Below are 18999 nucleotides of genomic sequence, written 5' to 3'. Positions count from 1 at the left end.
TGCAAAGGGAGGAGGGATGGGTGTGCAAAGGGAGGGAAGACGGGTGTGCAAATGGAAGGGGGATGGGTGTGCAAAGGGAGGGCGTGCAAATGGAAGGGGGATGGGTGTGCAAAGGGAGGAGGGATGGTGTGCAAAGGGAGGGAAGAGGGATGGGTGTGCAAAGGGAGGGGACTGGCATGCAAAGGGAATGGGGATGAGTGTGCAAAGGGAGGGTGTGCAAGTGTGCAAAGGGAGGGGGCACGGGAGTGCAAAGAGAGGAGGGGACGAACCAGTGCAGCTGAGGAATATGGAGATGGGGCCTCCTTAGCTGGATCCTTGCAAAGTCTTTTCCTCAAACATTTGTGTGTTGTGTGAGCAAAGAGAGGGGGACGAGCGTGCAGAGGGATCGGGAAGAGCCAGTGCAGCTGAGGAATACCGGGAAGGAACCTCTTTAAACTGGATCCTTGCAAAACCCTTCCTTTTTTTTTTTTTTTTTCTTTTCAGAAAAGTGCACCTTCTCCCCTTCTTTTGCAGTTGTGAGTCCAGATGGAGCACATGGACCTCGGAGGGCGGATACAACCCATCGGAAAGCCTCAACCTTGGGGGAAGCTGATCCGGCTGGGGCTGGAACAAGCCGAGCCCCACGTCTTGTTGCTGAAAAAAGAGTGGACCATTGGGAGGAAAAAAGGTACCGGTGCCCCCCCCCCGAACCCTCGCCTTGCCGCCGCAAAACGGGCAGCCCTTCCCGTAGAGGCGGCTGGGAAATTCTGTGCAAGGTTGGTGGCCCTGGGGAGAAACGGCAGGAGGCTTTGCTGGATGTTCAGGTGAAATTAACACATTTAGCAATGCTCGTTTCTTTCTCCCCTTCCTTCCCTCTCTCTCCAAGGTTGTGACTTATCTTTCCCTGGCAATAAATTGATCTCCGGCTATCACTGTAAAATAATAGTGGACGAAAAATCTGGTCAGGTTTTGCTACAGGATACCAGGTCAGCATTATTCTTATTTTTTTTCTGTAGTTTTGCGGGTGAAAACGAATGTTTCTCGGCCTTTTTTGGAGGGCTTGATTTTTTGTCTGGGTTGCATGAGCCTTCTTTTGTATTTGTGCTGGTCGTCCTCGGGCTTACGACCACAGTGGATCTCAACATTGCTGCTATTAAGTCGAGACACTTGTTAAGTTGTGCTGTGCCCCGTTTTGTGACCTCTTTAGTTAAGAGGGCATCCTGCAGTTAAGTTAGCAACACGGTTGTAAAGCGAATTGACTTTGCTTGTCGAAAGGTCGCAAAAAGGGGACCACGTGACACACACACACACACACCCCAGGGATGCGGCAAGTGTCGAAAATATGAGCCAGTTGCCACGCGTGTGAATTTTGATCACGTGACCGTGGGGATGCTGCAGTGGCCATAAGTGTGGGGAAACGGTCCTAAGTCACTTAGTTCAGTGCCGTTGTAACTTCGAACCGTCGCTAAATGAACTGTTGTAAGTTGAACATGGAGTGGCATTAAACTAGGGGTAGAAAAGGAGACTGATGACCTTAATCCCACCTGTGTTTCTTGCCTCCCTCTGCAGCACGAACGGAACGGTGATTAATAAACAGAAAGTGGTGAAGAAACAGACCTGCCCTTTGCAAACCGGGGACGTGATTTATGTTGTTTACAGGAAATTTGAGCCAGAAAACAGTAAGAGATTCTTTTTCCTTCCCCCCTTAATAGCTTTGTACAATAAGGGGAAGGGGTGGGGCAGTCAGGCCGATCTTTTCAAAGGGGAAATCTCTAACCTTTGGGTCTGCAGCTGTTGTAATTCTCTGAGACACAGGTAGTAATAATAATAATAAAGTTGGAAGGGCTTAATTAATTTTAATTAATTTAATTGCCTTATTAGAGTTAAAGTAGGTATATACTGATAGTATTATATTTGCTTAGTTAAATTGTAATTTAGATTTGGAATGATCTGTTTTAGTCCTGTATTTGGTTCCGGGAAGCTCGGGGGGGGAAGGGGTTTAGGGGTATTAAAACAAAATTGATGTATTCATATATTAATAATTGTATTGATAAGAGGAAATGCTCGGTTGGTACCCCGACTTGCACTCGAGGAGGTGGTCAGGAAGAGGGGGGATGTAGAAATGGGAAGGAGGAGAGGTTGTGGACTAGAGGTAGGAAGGAAAGGCAAGTGGACGAGGGCGGAGGCAGGTCGGGGACTGCCGAGCGTTTCCGATAATGTATTGAGTTGGATTGTTTTTTTTGTGTGTGTGTTTGTGTTATAAATGCATCATATTACTTATTGTTTAATTATAAAAATTAATAAAATTTTATTAAAAAAATAAAAATAAAATAAAGTTGGAAGGGGACCTTGGAGGTCATCTAGTCCAACCCCCTGCTCCGGCAGGAAACCCTGTACCATTTCAGACAAACGATTGTCCAATCTTTCCTTTAAAAACCTCCAGTGTTGGAGCACCCACCACCTATAAGGAGGGCCCTCTTGCTTTGATCTGTTGAGTTCAACCGTCTTCTCTTCTTTCAGACGTTGCATACCTGTATGAATCTTTGCACCCCAAAAAGGATGGAGCTAATGATCCAGGAGGTGAGTAAAGGCTAACAGCATGGAAGAATTGAGCCATGGACCCATGGTGAAACATTTCAGCTCTTCCCAGCTCTCCTGGCCTTGTTGAGGTCACGCTCTCCCTCTCTCCCTCTCCAGAAGCCAAGGTTGACAGTGGATGCCACACAACCAAAGATACCTCAGGCACCAGAGAAAGCAGGGATGGGACCTCAACAGCATCGCCACCACCGGCTTCTCAGCCAAGCTACGAAGAGCCACAGCCATCCACTTCGACGTCAAACCTCTTTAAAATTGTTCCTACCTCTCCCACTGAGTCCGTATCCACTGAGAAGGCGAAGCCCTCAATAGTTGGTAAAGGTGGAGCTGAATCATCATTTGAAAGGGTGACCATAGTATTGTTAGAGGAGGAAGGGGATGAACAGGCAAAGATTGGCTCGGGAAGTAGAGGAAGGGAACTGTTCCTCCAGAGCAGAGGTCTCCAAACGTGAGAACTTTAAGACTTGTGGACTTCAACTCCCAGAATTCCTCAGCCAGCCATGCTGATTGGGGAATTCTGGGAGTTGAAGTCCACAAAGCCCTTAAAGTTGCCAAATTTGGAGACCCCCCCTGCTCCAGAGTCCTTTGGTTGAGTCCAAAGATCCCTTTACCACCAGAGGTCTTCAAACTTGGCCCTTTTATGACTTGTGGACTTCAACTCCCAGAATTCCTCAGCCTGGCACGCTGGCTGAGGAATTCTGGGAGTTGAAGTCCACAAGTCATGAAAGGGCCACGTCTGGAAGACCCCCTGCCTTACCACGATCGTCCTTCTTTCCATGATTACAGGATCCCAATCTTGCACCTTGATTTTTGCACCTGCTTTGCTGAAATTGGTACCATCCGGACCAGAGTCATTGCTCCAACTCAGGCAGCCTCTTGTAAATACAGAAACATCTGACGCTTCTTGGAGGGACACAGAGAAAACATCCCTGTTCCAGCTTTCAGGGAGGGAAGGAAAAGATTCATCCCACCCGGTTAGGAAGAAAATCAGAAGAGGTTGGTATATGACAAAGGTTTTTTTTGTTTGTGCGTTCTGCAGTGAGGGATTTGATACCTTCTTAGCAGCAGCTAAGCTCACAGCCCTTAGAACCTGGAACATAGAAATCATAGTGTCAACGCTGCAAATACTGTATATTCTTGCTTTGACAATATGCAGAACTGTCTGGTATTTTTAGGGTTAATGCAGAGCAGAAGAGGGTGGAGGGAAAAGCCCGGGAAAGAGAGAGGAAGGAAACCTTTGACCTTCACACTAATTGGATAACGCATACCTTCGTTATGCCTGTGCCGACATTTTGTAACAATAAATTACTTTTAGGAAAATCAATGCCTGGAAGTTCTTTGAAGTGTTTCATTAGCCGGAACCATAACACATTGGGCTGGAAGGGATCTTGGAGGTCTTCTAGTCCAACTACTTACTCAAGGAAGGAGACCTTATACCAGGGGTCTTCAAACCTGGCCTTTTTATGACTTGTGGACTTCAACTCCCAGAATTCTGGCACACTGGCTGAGGAATTCTGGGAGTTGAAGTCCACAAGTCATAAAAGGGCCAAGTTTGAAGACTCCTGCTCTTGATTGTTGAGCAACAATGTGGTGGGTTCCATGCTGTCTTTGTTCTGCATGCCTTCCCCAATGTGACATAAGAACCTCTCTTGCAGATGGTGAAGCCAGCTCTGCCCTTCAGGTGGCCACCCCAGACGGACAAGCAATGAGAGACCCCCGAGATGTCAAATCAGCAACCATGAAGCCCGACAAAATGGGAGAAAGCCTGAGTTGCATCATCTGCCAGGAACTTCTTCATGACTGTGTCAGGTATAGGTGGATGGACAGAAAAGGGAGTAGTGCATAGGAGCTGGTGGCCCACTGGAGAAGGTGTGCCTTTTGGAAAACATAAAGTTAAGGAAGTTAGATGGAGGGAAAGGGCTGAACTAGCTCATTTTCTCCCCAGTAGGACTTCAAAGAGAAGTAGAGTTTGTCAGGAGAACAGTTGAGAACCTTGGTTATACCTCACCTTTGTAGCCATTGAATGTGATTGAGAGTAAACAAGGTTGCCCGGCTGCCTCTATTTTGTCTTAAAGTCCAAGAGCCAAATGTTGATTCAACTCAAGAAGCGTTGAGTTGATTCAACTCAAGAAGCGTTGAGTTGATTCAACTCAAGAAGCGTTGAGTTGATTCAACTCAAGAAGCGTTGAGTTGATTCAACTCAAGAAGCGTTGAGTTGATTCAACTCAAGAAGCGTTAAGTTGATTCAACTCAAGAAGTGGAACTCGTGTTTCTTAGGAGGAACCAGTCAGTTTTCTTGACCTAGTGACCACAGAGCTTAGAAAACCAAATGCTGGTTTACTGAGCTCTAAAGCAAAGCAACCTGTGACTTCTGAATGTTGCTTAACCACAGGTCACAGAGTCTGTAAGAAGGCTCAGTGAAGAAGACTGCTAGAAAGAGTAGCCCAGGCATATTTAGAATACCCCAAATTCTCAACTTCTGATCAAAGCTTAAAACATGCACACATGTTTTGTTTTGACTCTTTCTTCTCCTTAAGCACTCCCAACCTCCCAGCAGTTGCCCACCTCTTTCTTTATTTGGGCTATATGTCCAGTTTAGGTCCAGAACCTCTAGCTCCCTTAGGTTCTAGCTTTTTCACCTCACTTTCTATAGGGACTTTTTTTTTTTCAAAGCTTCACTTTTCCACCCATTATTCCAATTCTCCTTTGCTCTGTGGCTACTTCATCGCTCTTCTCCCTTGTTGCATCACTTCCGTGCATGAGCCATGGAACCTTCTGAAACAGGCCTTCTGGCTCAGCCAATCAGTTTCCCATTTCAGTGGACAATGCAGTGGGCATTCCTGGTGGACCACCAAGTTATACATCAGCCACATTGTGAGAGCCAGTGGGGTGTAGTGGTTAAACTGTTGGGCCAAGGTGCCTCCAGTTGAAATGGGTAGGAACAACATGAAGGAAGCTCCAGACCTCCTCAATCATGCCTGTATTTTGGTTGTGAAAATTAAATACACAGTCCATTGTACATGGCCATGACATGATTAACACGTGAGTCACCAGTGAGTACCAACTTCCCAGATTTTTTTTTAAAAAATGACTTGATTTAATAACAATAACAACAATAATAATAAAGTTGGAAGTGACCTTGGAGGTCATCTAGTCCAACCCCCTGCTCAGGCAGGAAAGCCTATACCATTTCAGACAAATGGCTGTCCAGTCTCTTCTTAATAACTTGAAGTGTTGGAGCATTCACCGCTTCTGGAGGCAGGTTGTTCCACTGGTTAATTGTTCTAATGGTCAGGAAGTTTCTCCTTAGTTCTAGGTTGCTTCTCTCCTTGATTGGTTTCCATCCATTGCTTCTTGTCCTGCCTTCAGGTGCTTTGGAGAATAGGGTGATTCCCTCTTCTTTGGGGCAGCCCCTGACATATTGGAAGGCTGCTATCATGTCACCCCTCGCCCTTCATTAAATTAGACATGCCCAATTCCAGCAACCGTTCCTTATATGTTTTAGCCTCCAGTCCCCTAATCATCTTTGTTGCTCTTCTCTGTACTCTTTCCAGAGTCTCAACATCTTTTTTTACATCGTGGTGACCAAAACTGGATGCCGCATTCCAAGTGTGGCCTTACCAAGGCCTTGTAAAGTGGTATTAACCCTTCACGTGATCTCGATTCTATCCCTCTGTTAATGCAGCCTAGCACTGGGTTGGCTTTTTTTTTTAATTTCTGAATTTTAAAATAACAGGTGACTTGTTTTGATGGTGTACGGGGATGACCTTGGGAGACGGAAGGAAGACTTGCACCTGAAGCAGCACATTTTCTTCCTATCTCCCAAGGTTTAGACTGTTGGCCAATGAGGTCCTACTTCGATTCATTCTCTCATCTTTTCTCCCCCCCACCCCCATCTTCCTGTCTTTAGTTTGCAGCCCTGTATGCATACTTTCTGTGCCGCTTGCTACTCAGGATGGATGGAACGATCTTCTCTCTGTCCGACATGTCGATGTCCAGTGGAACGGATCTGTAAAAATCACATTTTGAACAACTTGGTCGAAGCGTATCTCATCCAGCACCCAGGCACGTGAGGAGCGTGGGATCTCCGCCAGCATTCTTGTCCTTACAAGAGCAGTGTTCTATTTTTTTTTTCATTGTTACAATTTAACATGGCATGGATGCAGGGGGATGTGTGGACGGGCCACGGATCCAATGTTTTGTAATCTGGAGAGGGTTTTTTTTTAAAAAAAACAAAACAGGAAAATTGGGAATGTACAATTAGGCTCTGGAGAGCTGCCTGAACTAAACGTAATTTTTCCCGGTATAAATCTCAAAGAGTTTTCTTTAACGAGATTTGTTAAGAGGAGAGCAGGAGCAATTGGCCAGAATGCCAGCAAATGAAGTACGGAATTTCTGTTGCTAAGAAGAGGCAAAGGTTGTTGTGCCCAAATGTAGGGCCCGTGGTTGTTAAGCAAATTGTGTGATTGTTAAGCCAATCTGGCTTCCCCCCGTTGGCTTTGTTGGGAAGGGCACAAATTGTGTTCTTCTGAGCCCAGGATATTGCAAGCATCCTAAATACATGTGGCTTGCCGAGCACCTGAATTTTGATCACGTGACCCTGAGGTCATAAGTGGGTGCGACAGTCCTAAGTGTGAGGACCAGTCATGAATCAGTTTGTTAACTGTACTTTTTCAAAAATATTGAACTCATGAGCTTCTTTGGGCCTTAATCCCAAGGAAGTGCCATTGAGAAGCTAAGCAACCATTATCTATGGAGATTCTCAGTTGTCCAGATCACGGTGGTCCCAAAAGGCACTTTTTCCAAAGGAAACTTTGTTTTTCCCTGAAGACGTTTTGCTTCTCATCCATGAAGCTTCTTCAGTTCTTCTTCGCTTTCAGTCAGAACCGAAGAAGCTTTTGGGGCGAAAAGCGAAAGGTCTTCAAGTCCAGTTGCCTTTTGAAAAAGCACCTTTGGGACCGAGCATCGGTTCCGTGACCGTCTCTTCGCCCTAACAGAAATCCCTTTCTTGATAGACAAGTGTCGTAACGAAGAAGATATTAGAAGTATGGATGCCCGGAACAAAATCACTCAGGACATGCTTCAGCCGAAGGTGCGCAGATCCTTTTCAGATGAAGAAGGAAGTTCTGAAGACCTGCTGGATCTGTCGGATGTGGACAGCGAATCCTCTGATATTAGGTAAAAAGCTGTGTGGGCAGTAGATATGGCTTGGTTCTCTTACAGCCAGGCTGATGTTCTCAAATCTGTAAACAATATTCATAAAACTGGAATGTCATGGTTCCGACAGATGAAACTCTTCAAAGAACTTCGAGGCATTGTTTACCTTAACAAATCTTTATTTGAGAAGCATAGCTTCGGCACTAACACAGTCGAAGCCAAAATCTGAATTCCCCTCCCCTGAGCACATAGTATCAAAGCACAATTCCCTCCTCTAATTAGCACTCATAAATCACATTCTCCAATTAGTTTGAAATGCAGACTTTCCCTCCAGTTCTCCCACCCGCCATTTCTTATCATCTCTTATTTCAAACAACCTTGAATCATACACTACTACGATATTGTTATATCTAACTAATTCCCATACACATTCTTCCCCCCCCCCCCCCCCAGTATCATCTAATTTTAACTCTAAGAGTAATGCACAAGTTAAAGAAAAAGGCATCTCCATATGTTGTCAAAGCAAGAATATCCGATATTAGCAGCGTTGACACGGTACAGTGACTGGAGGCTGTTTGGCTGGATCAGAACTTAGCTTGTGGCAATGACCTTGTCAGTTTCAGCAACATGACTCTCCTCCTTTTTCAGTCAGCCGTATGTTTTATGCCGGCAATGTCCTGGTTATCGTCGGCAAACCGTCCCACCTCTAACCTCTCCAGACCAGGAAGGAAAAACGGAACCTGGGCAGGTCCCTGGAGATTCCCCATCAACTTCTTCCAACTTCCCAACAGGTCAGACATCTTCTGTGGTTGGAAAGGATAGGGGGACCTTGTACCTATCATAAGCATCTCAAGATCTTGGCTTCAACTGAAGCTCCTGGTTCTTCTACTGTGTGGCCCAGTCAGATGTGGGTGGGTGGGCCCTGGGCTGTTTATTCTGCCTTTGCGTGATATTTCTGATATTGCGGTATGCTGGTGTGCATTTGTGCGCTCCAGTGCTGCACACAATCCTTATTGGAAATAGTCACTTGAAGTAGAGAATGGAGATGGTTTTTTTGCAACAGCGAGGCAAGTAGGTTAGCATCTGTCAGTGGCTGGATCTGAAGTTAATTAATCAATCAGAATAGAGCTGGAAGGGACCTTGGAGGTCTTCTAGTCCAACCCCCTGCTCAAGCAGGAGACCCTACACCATTTCAGACAAGTTGACCGTCCAGTGTCTTCTTAAAAACCACCAGTGATGAAGCACCCACAACTTCTGGAGGCAAGCTGTTCCACTGGTTAATTGGAAGTTTCTCCTTAGTTCCAGGTTGCTTCTCCTCCTCAAACAGTGTTTCTCAACCTGAGCAGCTTGAAGATATGAGGACTTCAACTCCCAGAATTCCCCAGTCCTCATCTGGGCGTTGAAGTCCAGTCACTTTCAAACTGCCAAGGTTGAGAAACACTGTTCTGGAGGACAATGCGTTTTGGGAAAGGGTTGGGTCCCTAGTTTCCTAGTCTTTCTCTCTCCTACATGTGGGCCAATAATTCAGGGGAGAAATGCATCCAGTGGCATTAAGAAACTCTTTGGGGTCTTCTGGGGAGACAACTGGCAGTATCCAAATGGAGTCTGTCACCAGGATCAAAGTTTTATCCTTCCAAACTTTTACGCCCATCATCAGGGAACTTATCTCTAGCACCGGGGTCTTCAAACTTGGCCCTTTGATGACTTGTGGACTTCAACTCCCAGAATTCCTCAGCCAGCGTGCCTGGCTGAGGAATTCTGGGAGTTGAAGTCCACAAGTCATCAAAGGGCCAAGTTTGAAGACCCCTGCTCTAGCAGAATGCATGCACTTGAATACGTGCAAGTTGAATTCTGGTTGAGGATGGACGTCTTGGAGGTGGTTTTGGGACCTTCTTCCCTAGCAATACTCCAGACCTTTTCCTGGATGACAAGGAAGTACAGATAGAAACTTGACTCGGTCTTTCAGGAGAGAGTTTTTAAAATGCACTGAGAGATACATTCAATGAGCTGATGTCAAGAGTGAAAATTTGGTAGCTATGTGCCTCTTTGTTTTTATCTTGCTGAGACAAACTGGAAACTTTTCAAGGACATTCTAGCGGGTGTGAAGAAGATAACAGACAGTTCTCATAAAACAAAGAGAGTCGGTTCACATGAGCTACGTGGACATCTGAGGGGCTGGGGTGGGAATGTCATTGTTATATACTATTGTTGGAGGCCTTGGGATTTTAGAGTTGGTTTTCCTTCGCCTACATCATGCCGTGTATTCAATAAACCAGTACGTTTTTCAGCAACGGAAGTAATCGTGGACTTTATTTGAATATTCGAGCTGAAGGTTGACAGCTGATGTGTACAGTGTTTAGGATCTTTTGTGGTCTAAAGCAGAGATCCCCAACCTTGGCAACTTAAGATTTGTGGACTTCAACTCCCAGAATTCCTCAGCCAGCTTGGCTGGCTGAGGAATTCTGAGAGTTGAAGTCCACAAGTCTTACAGTTGCCCAAGTTGAAGACCCCTGTTCTAAAGTGTAAATAAATAACCAACTATGATCTGTAGGCCACTTGCCTCTCTTCTTCAGTTGTCCTACTTAGACCCTCAGACCTTCTGCTCTTAGATCAGACCAGGCTGAGGGCAGGAAGGCGCATATCAGCCACTTTGGCGCGTATCAGCCACTTTGTGAAGCTTCTGAGAAATTTTCCTGCAAGGTGACCTGTTTTGCACAACCTGTTCTTGGTAATTTCTCCCTATGCAGCAGTCCAGGAATATGTCTGCCCAGCTCAAGGAAGCCACATCTTCTGCACTTGCTGTTTCCAGCCCATGCCGGACCGTAGGACAGAACGGGAACACAACCAGAACATCGCCCCACAGCAGTGTAAGCAAGAACTTCCCCGGGGGAACGGGTGGGCCTTTCAGCCTGACCAAAAATGGAGTGGAAGGAGAAGCAGATGCCTTGAACACCATCATGGCTGGTCAGCCCAACTTCATCTGCTTCTACTCCATCTGTGGTCAGATCTTTAGTTAGAGCCAGGTCTAGTGGTTAAAGCACCAGGCTAGAAAGCCAGGAGATGGTCAGTTCTAGTCCCGCCTTAGCCATAAAAGCCAGCTAGGTGACTTTGGGCCCCCCACTAGGAGATGGTGAGTTCCAGTCCTGCCCTAGGCATGAAAACTGGCTAGGTGACTTTGGGCCGATCACCAGGAGATGGTGAGTTCTAGTCCCGCCTTAGCCATAAAAGCCAGCTAGGTGACTTTGGGCCACCCACCAGGAGATGGTGAGTTCCAGTCCTGCCCTAGGCATGAAAACTGGCTAGGTGACTTTGGGCCAATTACCAGGAGATGGTGAGTTCTAGTCCTGCCTTAGCCATAATAGCCAGCTAGGTGACTTTGGGCCACCCACCAGGAGATGGTGAGTTCCAGTCCTGCCCTAGGCATGAAAACTGGCTAGGTGACTTTGGACCTATCACCAGGAGATGGTGAGTTCTAGTCCCACCTTAGCCATAATAGCCAGCTAGGTGACTTTGGGCCCCCCAGCAGGAGAAGGTGAGTTCCAGTCCTGCCCTAGGCATGAAAACTGGCTAGGTGACTTTGGACCAATCACCAGGAGACTGGGAGTTCTAGTCCCGCCTTAGGCCTGAAATTTTGATGACGGAAGGGTTTTTTCAATCCACGATTTCTTTGGCAGAAAATTGAGCCAATGGTCTATTCTATAAATTTTTCCTTTCCATATTCACAGGTACCATTTGTCTGCAGTCCTTCTGTCATCTGTACTGGGGATGTGTCCGTGTGTCCTGCTTGGGCTGTTTAGCCCCATTCTGCGGTATGATCCTGTTTTGCAATCGTCCTCTCTTTCCCCTTGCAAACAACCATACTCTGTTGTGATTGATTGATGCTTTTTAATATTCTTTCTCTTCTCGGGGTCCAGCCTGTCTCCTGCAAGAGGCAGTTGGCTTCCCAGGAGTAAGGCTTTCCCGTAAATAAAACTAGTTAAATGAAGTAAATAGAATCCCTGTTCCTTAATCTAGGATAATATAGCAGTGGCATCTGCTTTGGGAAACCTCAGCTCAGTCCTAAGAGATCCTGCTTAATTTGGTGAATACTTTGCAGCCACTTCAGAGCGGTAATAATGTCCCTTATTTTTGTTTCTTTTTTAAACAGAGCTCAATCTTGGTGACAAGTGTTTAGACGGCGTTCTTAATGGCAATAACTACGAGTCAGATATTCTAAAGGTACGGCCAGTTTCCAACAAGTTGTTGTTGTTGTTGTTGTTGTTGTTGTTGTTGTTGTTCTTCTTCTTCTTCTTCTTCTTCTTCTTCTTCTCCTCCTCCTTCTCCTTCTCCTCCTTCTTCCTCCTCCTCCTCCTCCTCCTCCTCCTCCTCCTCCTCCTCCTTCTTCTTCTTCTTCTTCTTCTTCTTCTTCTGTGTTTTAGGAACTTGTCACTTTCATTCTCACACTTTCCCCAGCAGCTTCAAATCTCTGCTTGAGGTTCTTCTGAATGTTTTTTTAATTTTATATTGTCTCCTCTTCTAGGATTACTTGCAATCCAGGGGGTTGACCTGGAAAGACATGCTGAACAAGAGCCTCCTAGCTCTTCAAAAAGGAACGTTTATTTTACCAGGTAAATCTTGATCCCCTCCAATCGCATATTCCTGAGACATTTTTTCCCCCTGGATTTTGCTTCTGTTTACTCCAAGTGTTGACACTACTTTGTAATGCCTTGGTAAGACCACACTTGGAATGTTGCGTCCAGCTTTGGTTGCTAAGATATAAAAAAGATGTCGAGACTCTAGAAAGAGGACAGAGAAGAGCAACAAAGATGATTAGGGGACTGGAGGCTAAAACATATAAAAGGAACGGTTGCTGGAATTGGGTACGTCTAGTTTAATGAAGAGAAGGACGAGGGGGGACATGATAGCAGTGTTCCAGTATCTCAGGGGCTGCCCCAGAGAAGAGGGAGTCAAGCTATTTTCCATAGCGCCTGAAGGGCAGGACAAGAAGCAACGGATGGAAACTAATCAAGGAGAGAAGCAACCTAGAACTAAGGAGGAACTTCCTGACAGTTAGAACAATTAACCAGTGGAACAACCTGCCTCCAGAAGCGGTGAATGCTCCAACACTGGAAATTTTTAAGAAGAGACTGGATCAGCCATTTGTCTAAATTGGTATTAGGTTTCCTGCCTGAGCAAGGGGTTGGACTAGATGACCTCCAAGTCTCCTTCTAACTCTGTTATTCAAGTATTTGCAGGCTCACAAGGACACACATCCTGAGCCCTGAGATCAAACACCTCCCGAACTCCTTGTGAGGGGTTCATTCTTCAAAGGGTTCATTCTCTTCATAACCCACCACCCCAATTTTCTCTTTCAGATTACCGAATCACGGGAGAAACGGTGCTGTGTTATTTTTGCGGCCTACGGACTTTCCGGGAACTCGCTTACCAATACAGGCAAAATATTCCTGCTGTGGAATTGCCAGGTACGAGGCGAACAATCCAGGCCCTCGCAGAGCGATGCAGCCTTGACTCATTCCTGCTTCCCCTCCGAGAAAAAAATGAAATATTGAAACACGTTGTGTAAAGGAGTCCGAGGACAGAGCAGTATTTCTCGACCTCAGCACCCCTTACCAAATTTCCCTGGCTTTTAAATTATTATTATTATTTTTTAAATTAAATTTCACAATGCAGGTAGTTCTCGACGTTCAAAGTTACGACGGCGGTTTGCAAACGGTCCTCGCCCTTAACGACCGTCTCAGCACATTCCCCACGGTCACGGGGTCAAGATTGGAATTTTGATCGTGTGACCGTGGGGATGTTATGACGGTCATAAAGGCGAGGACCGCTTGCGAGTCTTTTTTTTTCCATGCCGTTTTATCATTTTGTTTGTATATCAACGTTCCTAACCACCCATAGAGTAGAGGGGCTCTGGGCAGTGGTTTAATTTTTAACTTTTCAAAGTTTTAATTTTTAATTTAATTTTAATTAATTTAATTTAATTTAAATTTGAACTGCTAAACCAGGGGTAGGCCACCTTGGCTCTTTTATGACTCGTGGACTTCAACTCCCAGAATTCCTGAGCCAGCATGGGGGAACTATGGCCCCTTCATGACTCGTGGACTTCAACTCCCAGAATTCCTGAGCCGGCATGGCTCAGCTTGGAAACCTCTCCCTTTCCCCTCAGCATGGCTGGCTGAGGAATTCTGGGAGTTGAAGTCCACGAGCCATAAAAGAGCCAAGGTTGCCTACCCCTGTGCTAAACCAATGGTTGTAATACAACTTTCCATTTTTGCACATGCAGAATTCTCTCTGCAGTCAACATATCCCATAACAAGGTTCCAGATTTGTTTTTTTTTTCCAAGTTCCTAGTCCACTAGTCCTAAAACAGAAGTCTCTTACTTTCAGTTTGATATTCCTTTCAAGAATCTTCTGTGTTAAAATCCGGCCCCTGATATTATTTTGCCTTATCACAACTCCACCAAAGATCAAATCCCCTGAGCTTTCGATCCGTCTCGGGCCAGGCATGAACTCTGAGTGGGTTTTGTCTTGCAGCCGCTGTCACATCCCGTCCCGATTGTTACTGGGGTCGCAACTGTCGGACTCAGGTGAAAGCTCACCATGCTATGTGAGTGGTCCTCTCTTCAAGCTCCGAGTCTGCAGGCCGGTTTATAGATAGCAGGGGCAAAAGAGATGTATTTTCTCTCCTGGGGTGGATAAAATTCTGTTGCTAATCTGTTTATCTAGCTCAAATCAATAGATTTTATCTATCAAATGTATTAATTAGAACGGCCTGGAGTGAAGCTTTGTCTATCTTTCTGTCTATCTATGTCATTCATCTATCTATGCCATTTATATCTATCTGTCTATTTGTCTATCCTATCTGTCTATCCTATCTATCTATCTATCTATCTATGTCTGTCTGTCTGTCTGTCTGTCTGTCTGTCTGTCTATCCTATCTATCTGTCTATTCTATCTATCTGTCTATCTGTCTCTGTCTATCTGTCTGTCTATCCTATCTGTCTTATCTATCTGTGTATCTATCTATGTTATCTGTCTGTCTGTCTATCTATCTATCTATCTATCTATGTCTGTCTGTCTGTCTGTCTGTCTGTCTGTCTGTCTATCCTATCTATCTGTCTGTCTGTCTATTCTATCTATCTGTCTATTCTATCTATCTGTCTATTCTGTCTATCTGTCTCTGTCTATCCTATCTGTCTTATCTATCTGTGTATCTATCTATGTTATCTATCTGTCTATCTATCTATCTATCTATCTATCTATCTATCTATCTATCTATCTATCTATCTATCTATCTATCTATCTATCTATCTATCTTTGTCTGTCTGTCTGTCCTGTCTGTCTATCTGTCTATTCTACCTATCTGTCTGTCTATCTATCTCTGTCTATCCTATCCCTATCTATCTATCTATCTATCTATCTATCTATCTATCTATCTATCTATCTATCTATCTATCAAATCTATCAATCAAATTGATTGGCAGTTCTTGGCAGACTGCCCTGGCTGTTTCATTGGGCAGGCTTTAGTTATTAAGCTTAGTAGTGGTATGCAAACTATTTTCAGCTGTTCCAGTCTTGGCAGAAGTATTCTGAGCTCAGAATGGGTCTAGAATCGAAGAGATGAATTAAGAGGTGCCAAATGTTTGGAGGCCCCCAGGGGATTAATTAGGAGACCGAGCTGCTTTTCTTTGTTGAAAATCGCTTTCATGTGACGTTCAAAAAAAATAGTAACTTTCCCTTCTTGGGTTTTTAATTTCAGGAAGTTTAATCACATCTGTGAACAAACACGGTTCAAAAACTGAGAAGGATCCCCCCTCCCCCCCGTGGCCTTTAACTGGGTCTCCGTGCTTGTAACCTGCAACGAAGAAGGGGGAAATTAAACCCAGAAACGCCAACTCTACAGTTTTTGCTTGGTGGTTCCTGCAAAAAAGGGGATTGGCAACTTTTTCCATCAGATACTCTGATGCGATAGCGTGCTTTTTTTTTTCTTTTCTTCTTACGATTATTATTTTGTCATTTTTTTTTCCTGTGTTCTCCTCGGCTTTTTTTTTTTTTTTTTAAAAAGTGGTTTCCTAAATTTGAGCTACTGTAGGAATTTAAGGAATTTAACGAGGCTGGAAGGTAGAAATGGAACAGTTCTCGGTGAATGTGTCGATTGTGGAATGAAGCGAGGCCTTAACGGAGAAGGTGAGAAGGCAACGTAGAGCGAAGGACGGCAGGAGAGAAGTACCTCTTTGGTTCCTAGTTGGGCTGTGCCCTGCGTCTTGTCAAGTTCTTGGAGCAACACAACATCTTGCCTGAATTAATGGCCTCAACGTCTTGGCTCCCAGGTCAAAGATCACAGCTGGATTGACCAAGGTCTGTCCAATACCAAGCACCGACCCCTGAAGTGTTTCTCAGCCTTGGGCACAATAACACGAGGACTACAATTCCCAGACTTCCCCAGCCAGCCATGTTGGCTGAGGGACTCTGGGAGTTGAAGTCCACCCGGCTAAAAATGGCCCGGGTTGAGAAACGCCACCTTAGGGTGTCTTGTTCTTTCTTGTCACACTCCACGCGTATTTCTTAAATGCTGCTCACCAGCTGGTGCCGTTGACCTAGCCTCTTTTGATAGGAAAGATCCAGTTGTTTCATCCTTTTTTTCTTTTTATTCAATCTTTTTTCCCCTTCCTTGGGATCCTCTTGTTTCTTTTCCCCCTGCTCAATTCTAGGATTCAGACTGGTGCTATCTTGAGCTGAATTTCACCTCTGGATCCACAAGAAAGTCTCCCCCCCCAGGAGTTCCTGTTCTTAGCAATTGGGAGTTATGCTTCAAAACAACTATGCATTTTCCCCCCTCTTACTAATCAAATTCCACTAGAAGTTTCTTTTTTAAAATATCCCCTCACGATAAAGAAGGCCTCATGATGGAATGGAATTTGGCATCCTCCAATGGATGTTGAAGACTTTTCAATACTGTTGCTCAGGCTAGCACATTAATATGGCCAGCTTTTATCCTGATCACTCAAGGACTATTCCTGAACTGGGTGGTTTTTTTTTGTCCCTAAAATGGAGCAGCACCATTAGTTTTGGAGAATGGTAGACAGGCGAACGTGTCTCTGCATATATCCATCATTCATTTTCTTTATCATGTCGGAGTGTAACCTCTCTCCTAACTTAATTTTTTAAAGCTAACCTCTTGACCATCAACTACACACAATGGATCCCTTACCTAACCAGCTTTTGAAATTTAGTTCTGCTTCCATTCTTGGGCAGATTTTAAGACAAGAGCCCTTAGGAAGACTGGAGAAAGATGGTCGGGGTTTTTTCCCTCTTCTGACAACTTCCCCATGTTGATTAAATTCAGCCATAACTGTATCCAAAATGGATCTTATCCCACCTGGTGCCCTTCAGACGTGTTGGGATTCCATGAACCAGAATCCTGAGGATGGGTTAACCATGGCAGGGACGGCTAATCAATTTGTAAGTTTGCAATCTCAAAACTTAACAGAAGGCATCAGACTGGGGCCCGTTTTTGTACAGTCTTCCCATTGCTTAAAAAATATTTGCATTTATGTACTGGTTCCATAGCCAGGATCTTGTCTTCCTTTCTAGCAGTGTTTCTCAACCTCAGCAACTTTAAGATGGGTGGACTTCCCAGAATCCCCCAGCCAGTTTGCTGGCTGGGGGATTCTGGGAGTTGGAAGTCCACCCATCTTAAAAGTTGCCGAAGTTAAGAAACGCAACTTTATAGTAATAGTGGCCTGATTCCAAACCATTCAAATTATGGGCTTCTGTCTATGCCCTCCAAATTAAGGGGGATTTAACAGAATACTGTGCTGGGCACAATGCCTAAAAACCTACATTATATTTTTATGTACTGAAATAGTAATCTTTCAGAGCTGGGTCTTCAAGAGCTAATTGGGGAGTGGTCCAAAAAGAAAGCCACAGGCCCCTCCGGGATTTAATGCCCTTTATAGTTTATGTTAAAGATGGTTAGTGAAGATGGTTTGTTTTCTCTCTCTAGACTTCAGTCTTTCGCTCTCCACTTTAAAAAATATAGAGCTTCCGACGTTATCTCAAAACTTGACAACTTTTAAGACTTGTGGGTTTCGATTTCTCCATGCTGGGGAATCCTGGGAATTGAAGTCCACAAGTCTTAAAATTGCCAGGTTTGGAGACCCCTGCTAACTGGGTCTAATCATGAGCCTGTTTCAGTAAAAAACCCACTTCGGCAGAGCCGCGGCTCATATTCACAAACCATTAAGTGGACTACTAGACATACCCTCTCTGCCTCTGAGACTTCCACGCTGGCTGCAGGAGAATTACAAAAACCTTGCAGTCATCAAAGTTCGCATGGAGCTGTTGCCGCGACGGGTGCGTTTTCCTGTCTCAGGGAATGGAGAAACAAAGGGGGCTGAAAAACCGTACAGAGCCATGTCAGTTTCTCCCAGGTTAGTTTCTGGATAGGCCAGGTGTGGTGGCCAGGTGGCTTCTCCCCTTCCAAACAGAAAAAGGAGAGAGAAGAGAATTTGGTTTTCGTCTCTCCGTTGACATCCCCCTCCACTGCCATGGCTCTCCATAGCTCACCCAAATGTAAATAGAAGAATTAAAAACTGCGGTTTGTTTTCCCCCAACTAAATTTACCCCTTCCTTCCTTCCTTCCTTCCTTCCTTCCTTCCTTCCTTCCTTCCTTCCTTCCTTCCTTCCAATCATACAAGTGTCTTCCAGGGGGATTTAAGAGTGTTCACTCCACACGGTTGGGTCTTCAAAACGTTTGTTATCTGCTCCAAGGAGAAATGTTTTCAGCTTTTGTTTTCTTTGTACGCAAGACGATGGCTTGGAAATGGGGGAAGAAAAGAATTCCGATAACTTGTTGGGCTTGGGGGTTCATGATTTATCTTTGGAAAAATATTAAAATGCACAATGTCAGACTTTTTTGCTTCGCTTGTCTTCAGAGATCAGCTCAGATTGGCCCATAAGCCGAGGTTGGCTTAATTGGGAGACCTTAAATGTGGCCTTGGCAGGTGCATTCCCGACCAATTTCCAACCGTGTTACTGCGTGATTGATGAAAAAACAAAGGGGTATCCCCAATAATATTGGCTTTGTAGACTTAGCCAATGGGAAGGAGCATCCTTGCTCTGCGGATAAGAAGACCGCCTTATGAGTACAGGTAGTCCTTGACTTATAACCCCATTTGAGCCCAACATTTTTGTTGCTAAGCAAAATAGGGGGCAAAACTGGAGTCGTTTTGCCCCATTTTACGACTTCTCTTGTCAAAAGTGTTAAGT

The 18999-nt window shown here is 44.9% G+C and overlaps 1 protein-coding gene across 1 annotated transcript; it reads left to right on the top strand.

Annotated features, from left to right (window-relative positions):
• The first annotated feature begins 525 nt into the window (after positions 1-525).
• Positions 526-15545, top strand: CHFR (checkpoint with forkhead and ring finger domains). Its single transcript, XM_015827193.1, has 17 exons — positions 526-667; positions 866-965; positions 1549-1658; positions 2500-2559; positions 2677-2889; positions 3361-3570; positions 4230-4383; positions 6485-6639; positions 7590-7752; positions 8380-8522; positions 10479-10598; positions 11457-11540; positions 11879-11949; positions 12251-12338; positions 13086-13193; positions 14263-14335; positions 15488-15545. The coding sequence occupies exons 1-17, from the start codon at positions 526-528 to the stop codon at positions 15528-15530; spliced, it is 2037 nt and encodes a 678-aa protein (XP_015682679.1). The 3' UTR covers positions 15531-15545.
• The last annotated feature ends 3454 nt before the right edge of the window (positions 15546-18999 follow it).

This window comes from Protobothrops mucrosquamatus, unplaced genomic scaffold, assembly GCF_001527695.2.
Source record: "Protobothrops mucrosquamatus isolate PMUCROS unplaced genomic scaffold, P.Mucros_1.0 scaffold3555, whole genome shotgun sequence".
Lineage (NCBI taxonomy): Eukaryota > Metazoa > Chordata > Lepidosauria > Squamata > Viperidae > Protobothrops > Protobothrops mucrosquamatus.
The sequence above is the reverse complement of the archived record's forward strand: the minus strand, read 5'-3'. Positions and strand labels throughout refer to the sequence as shown.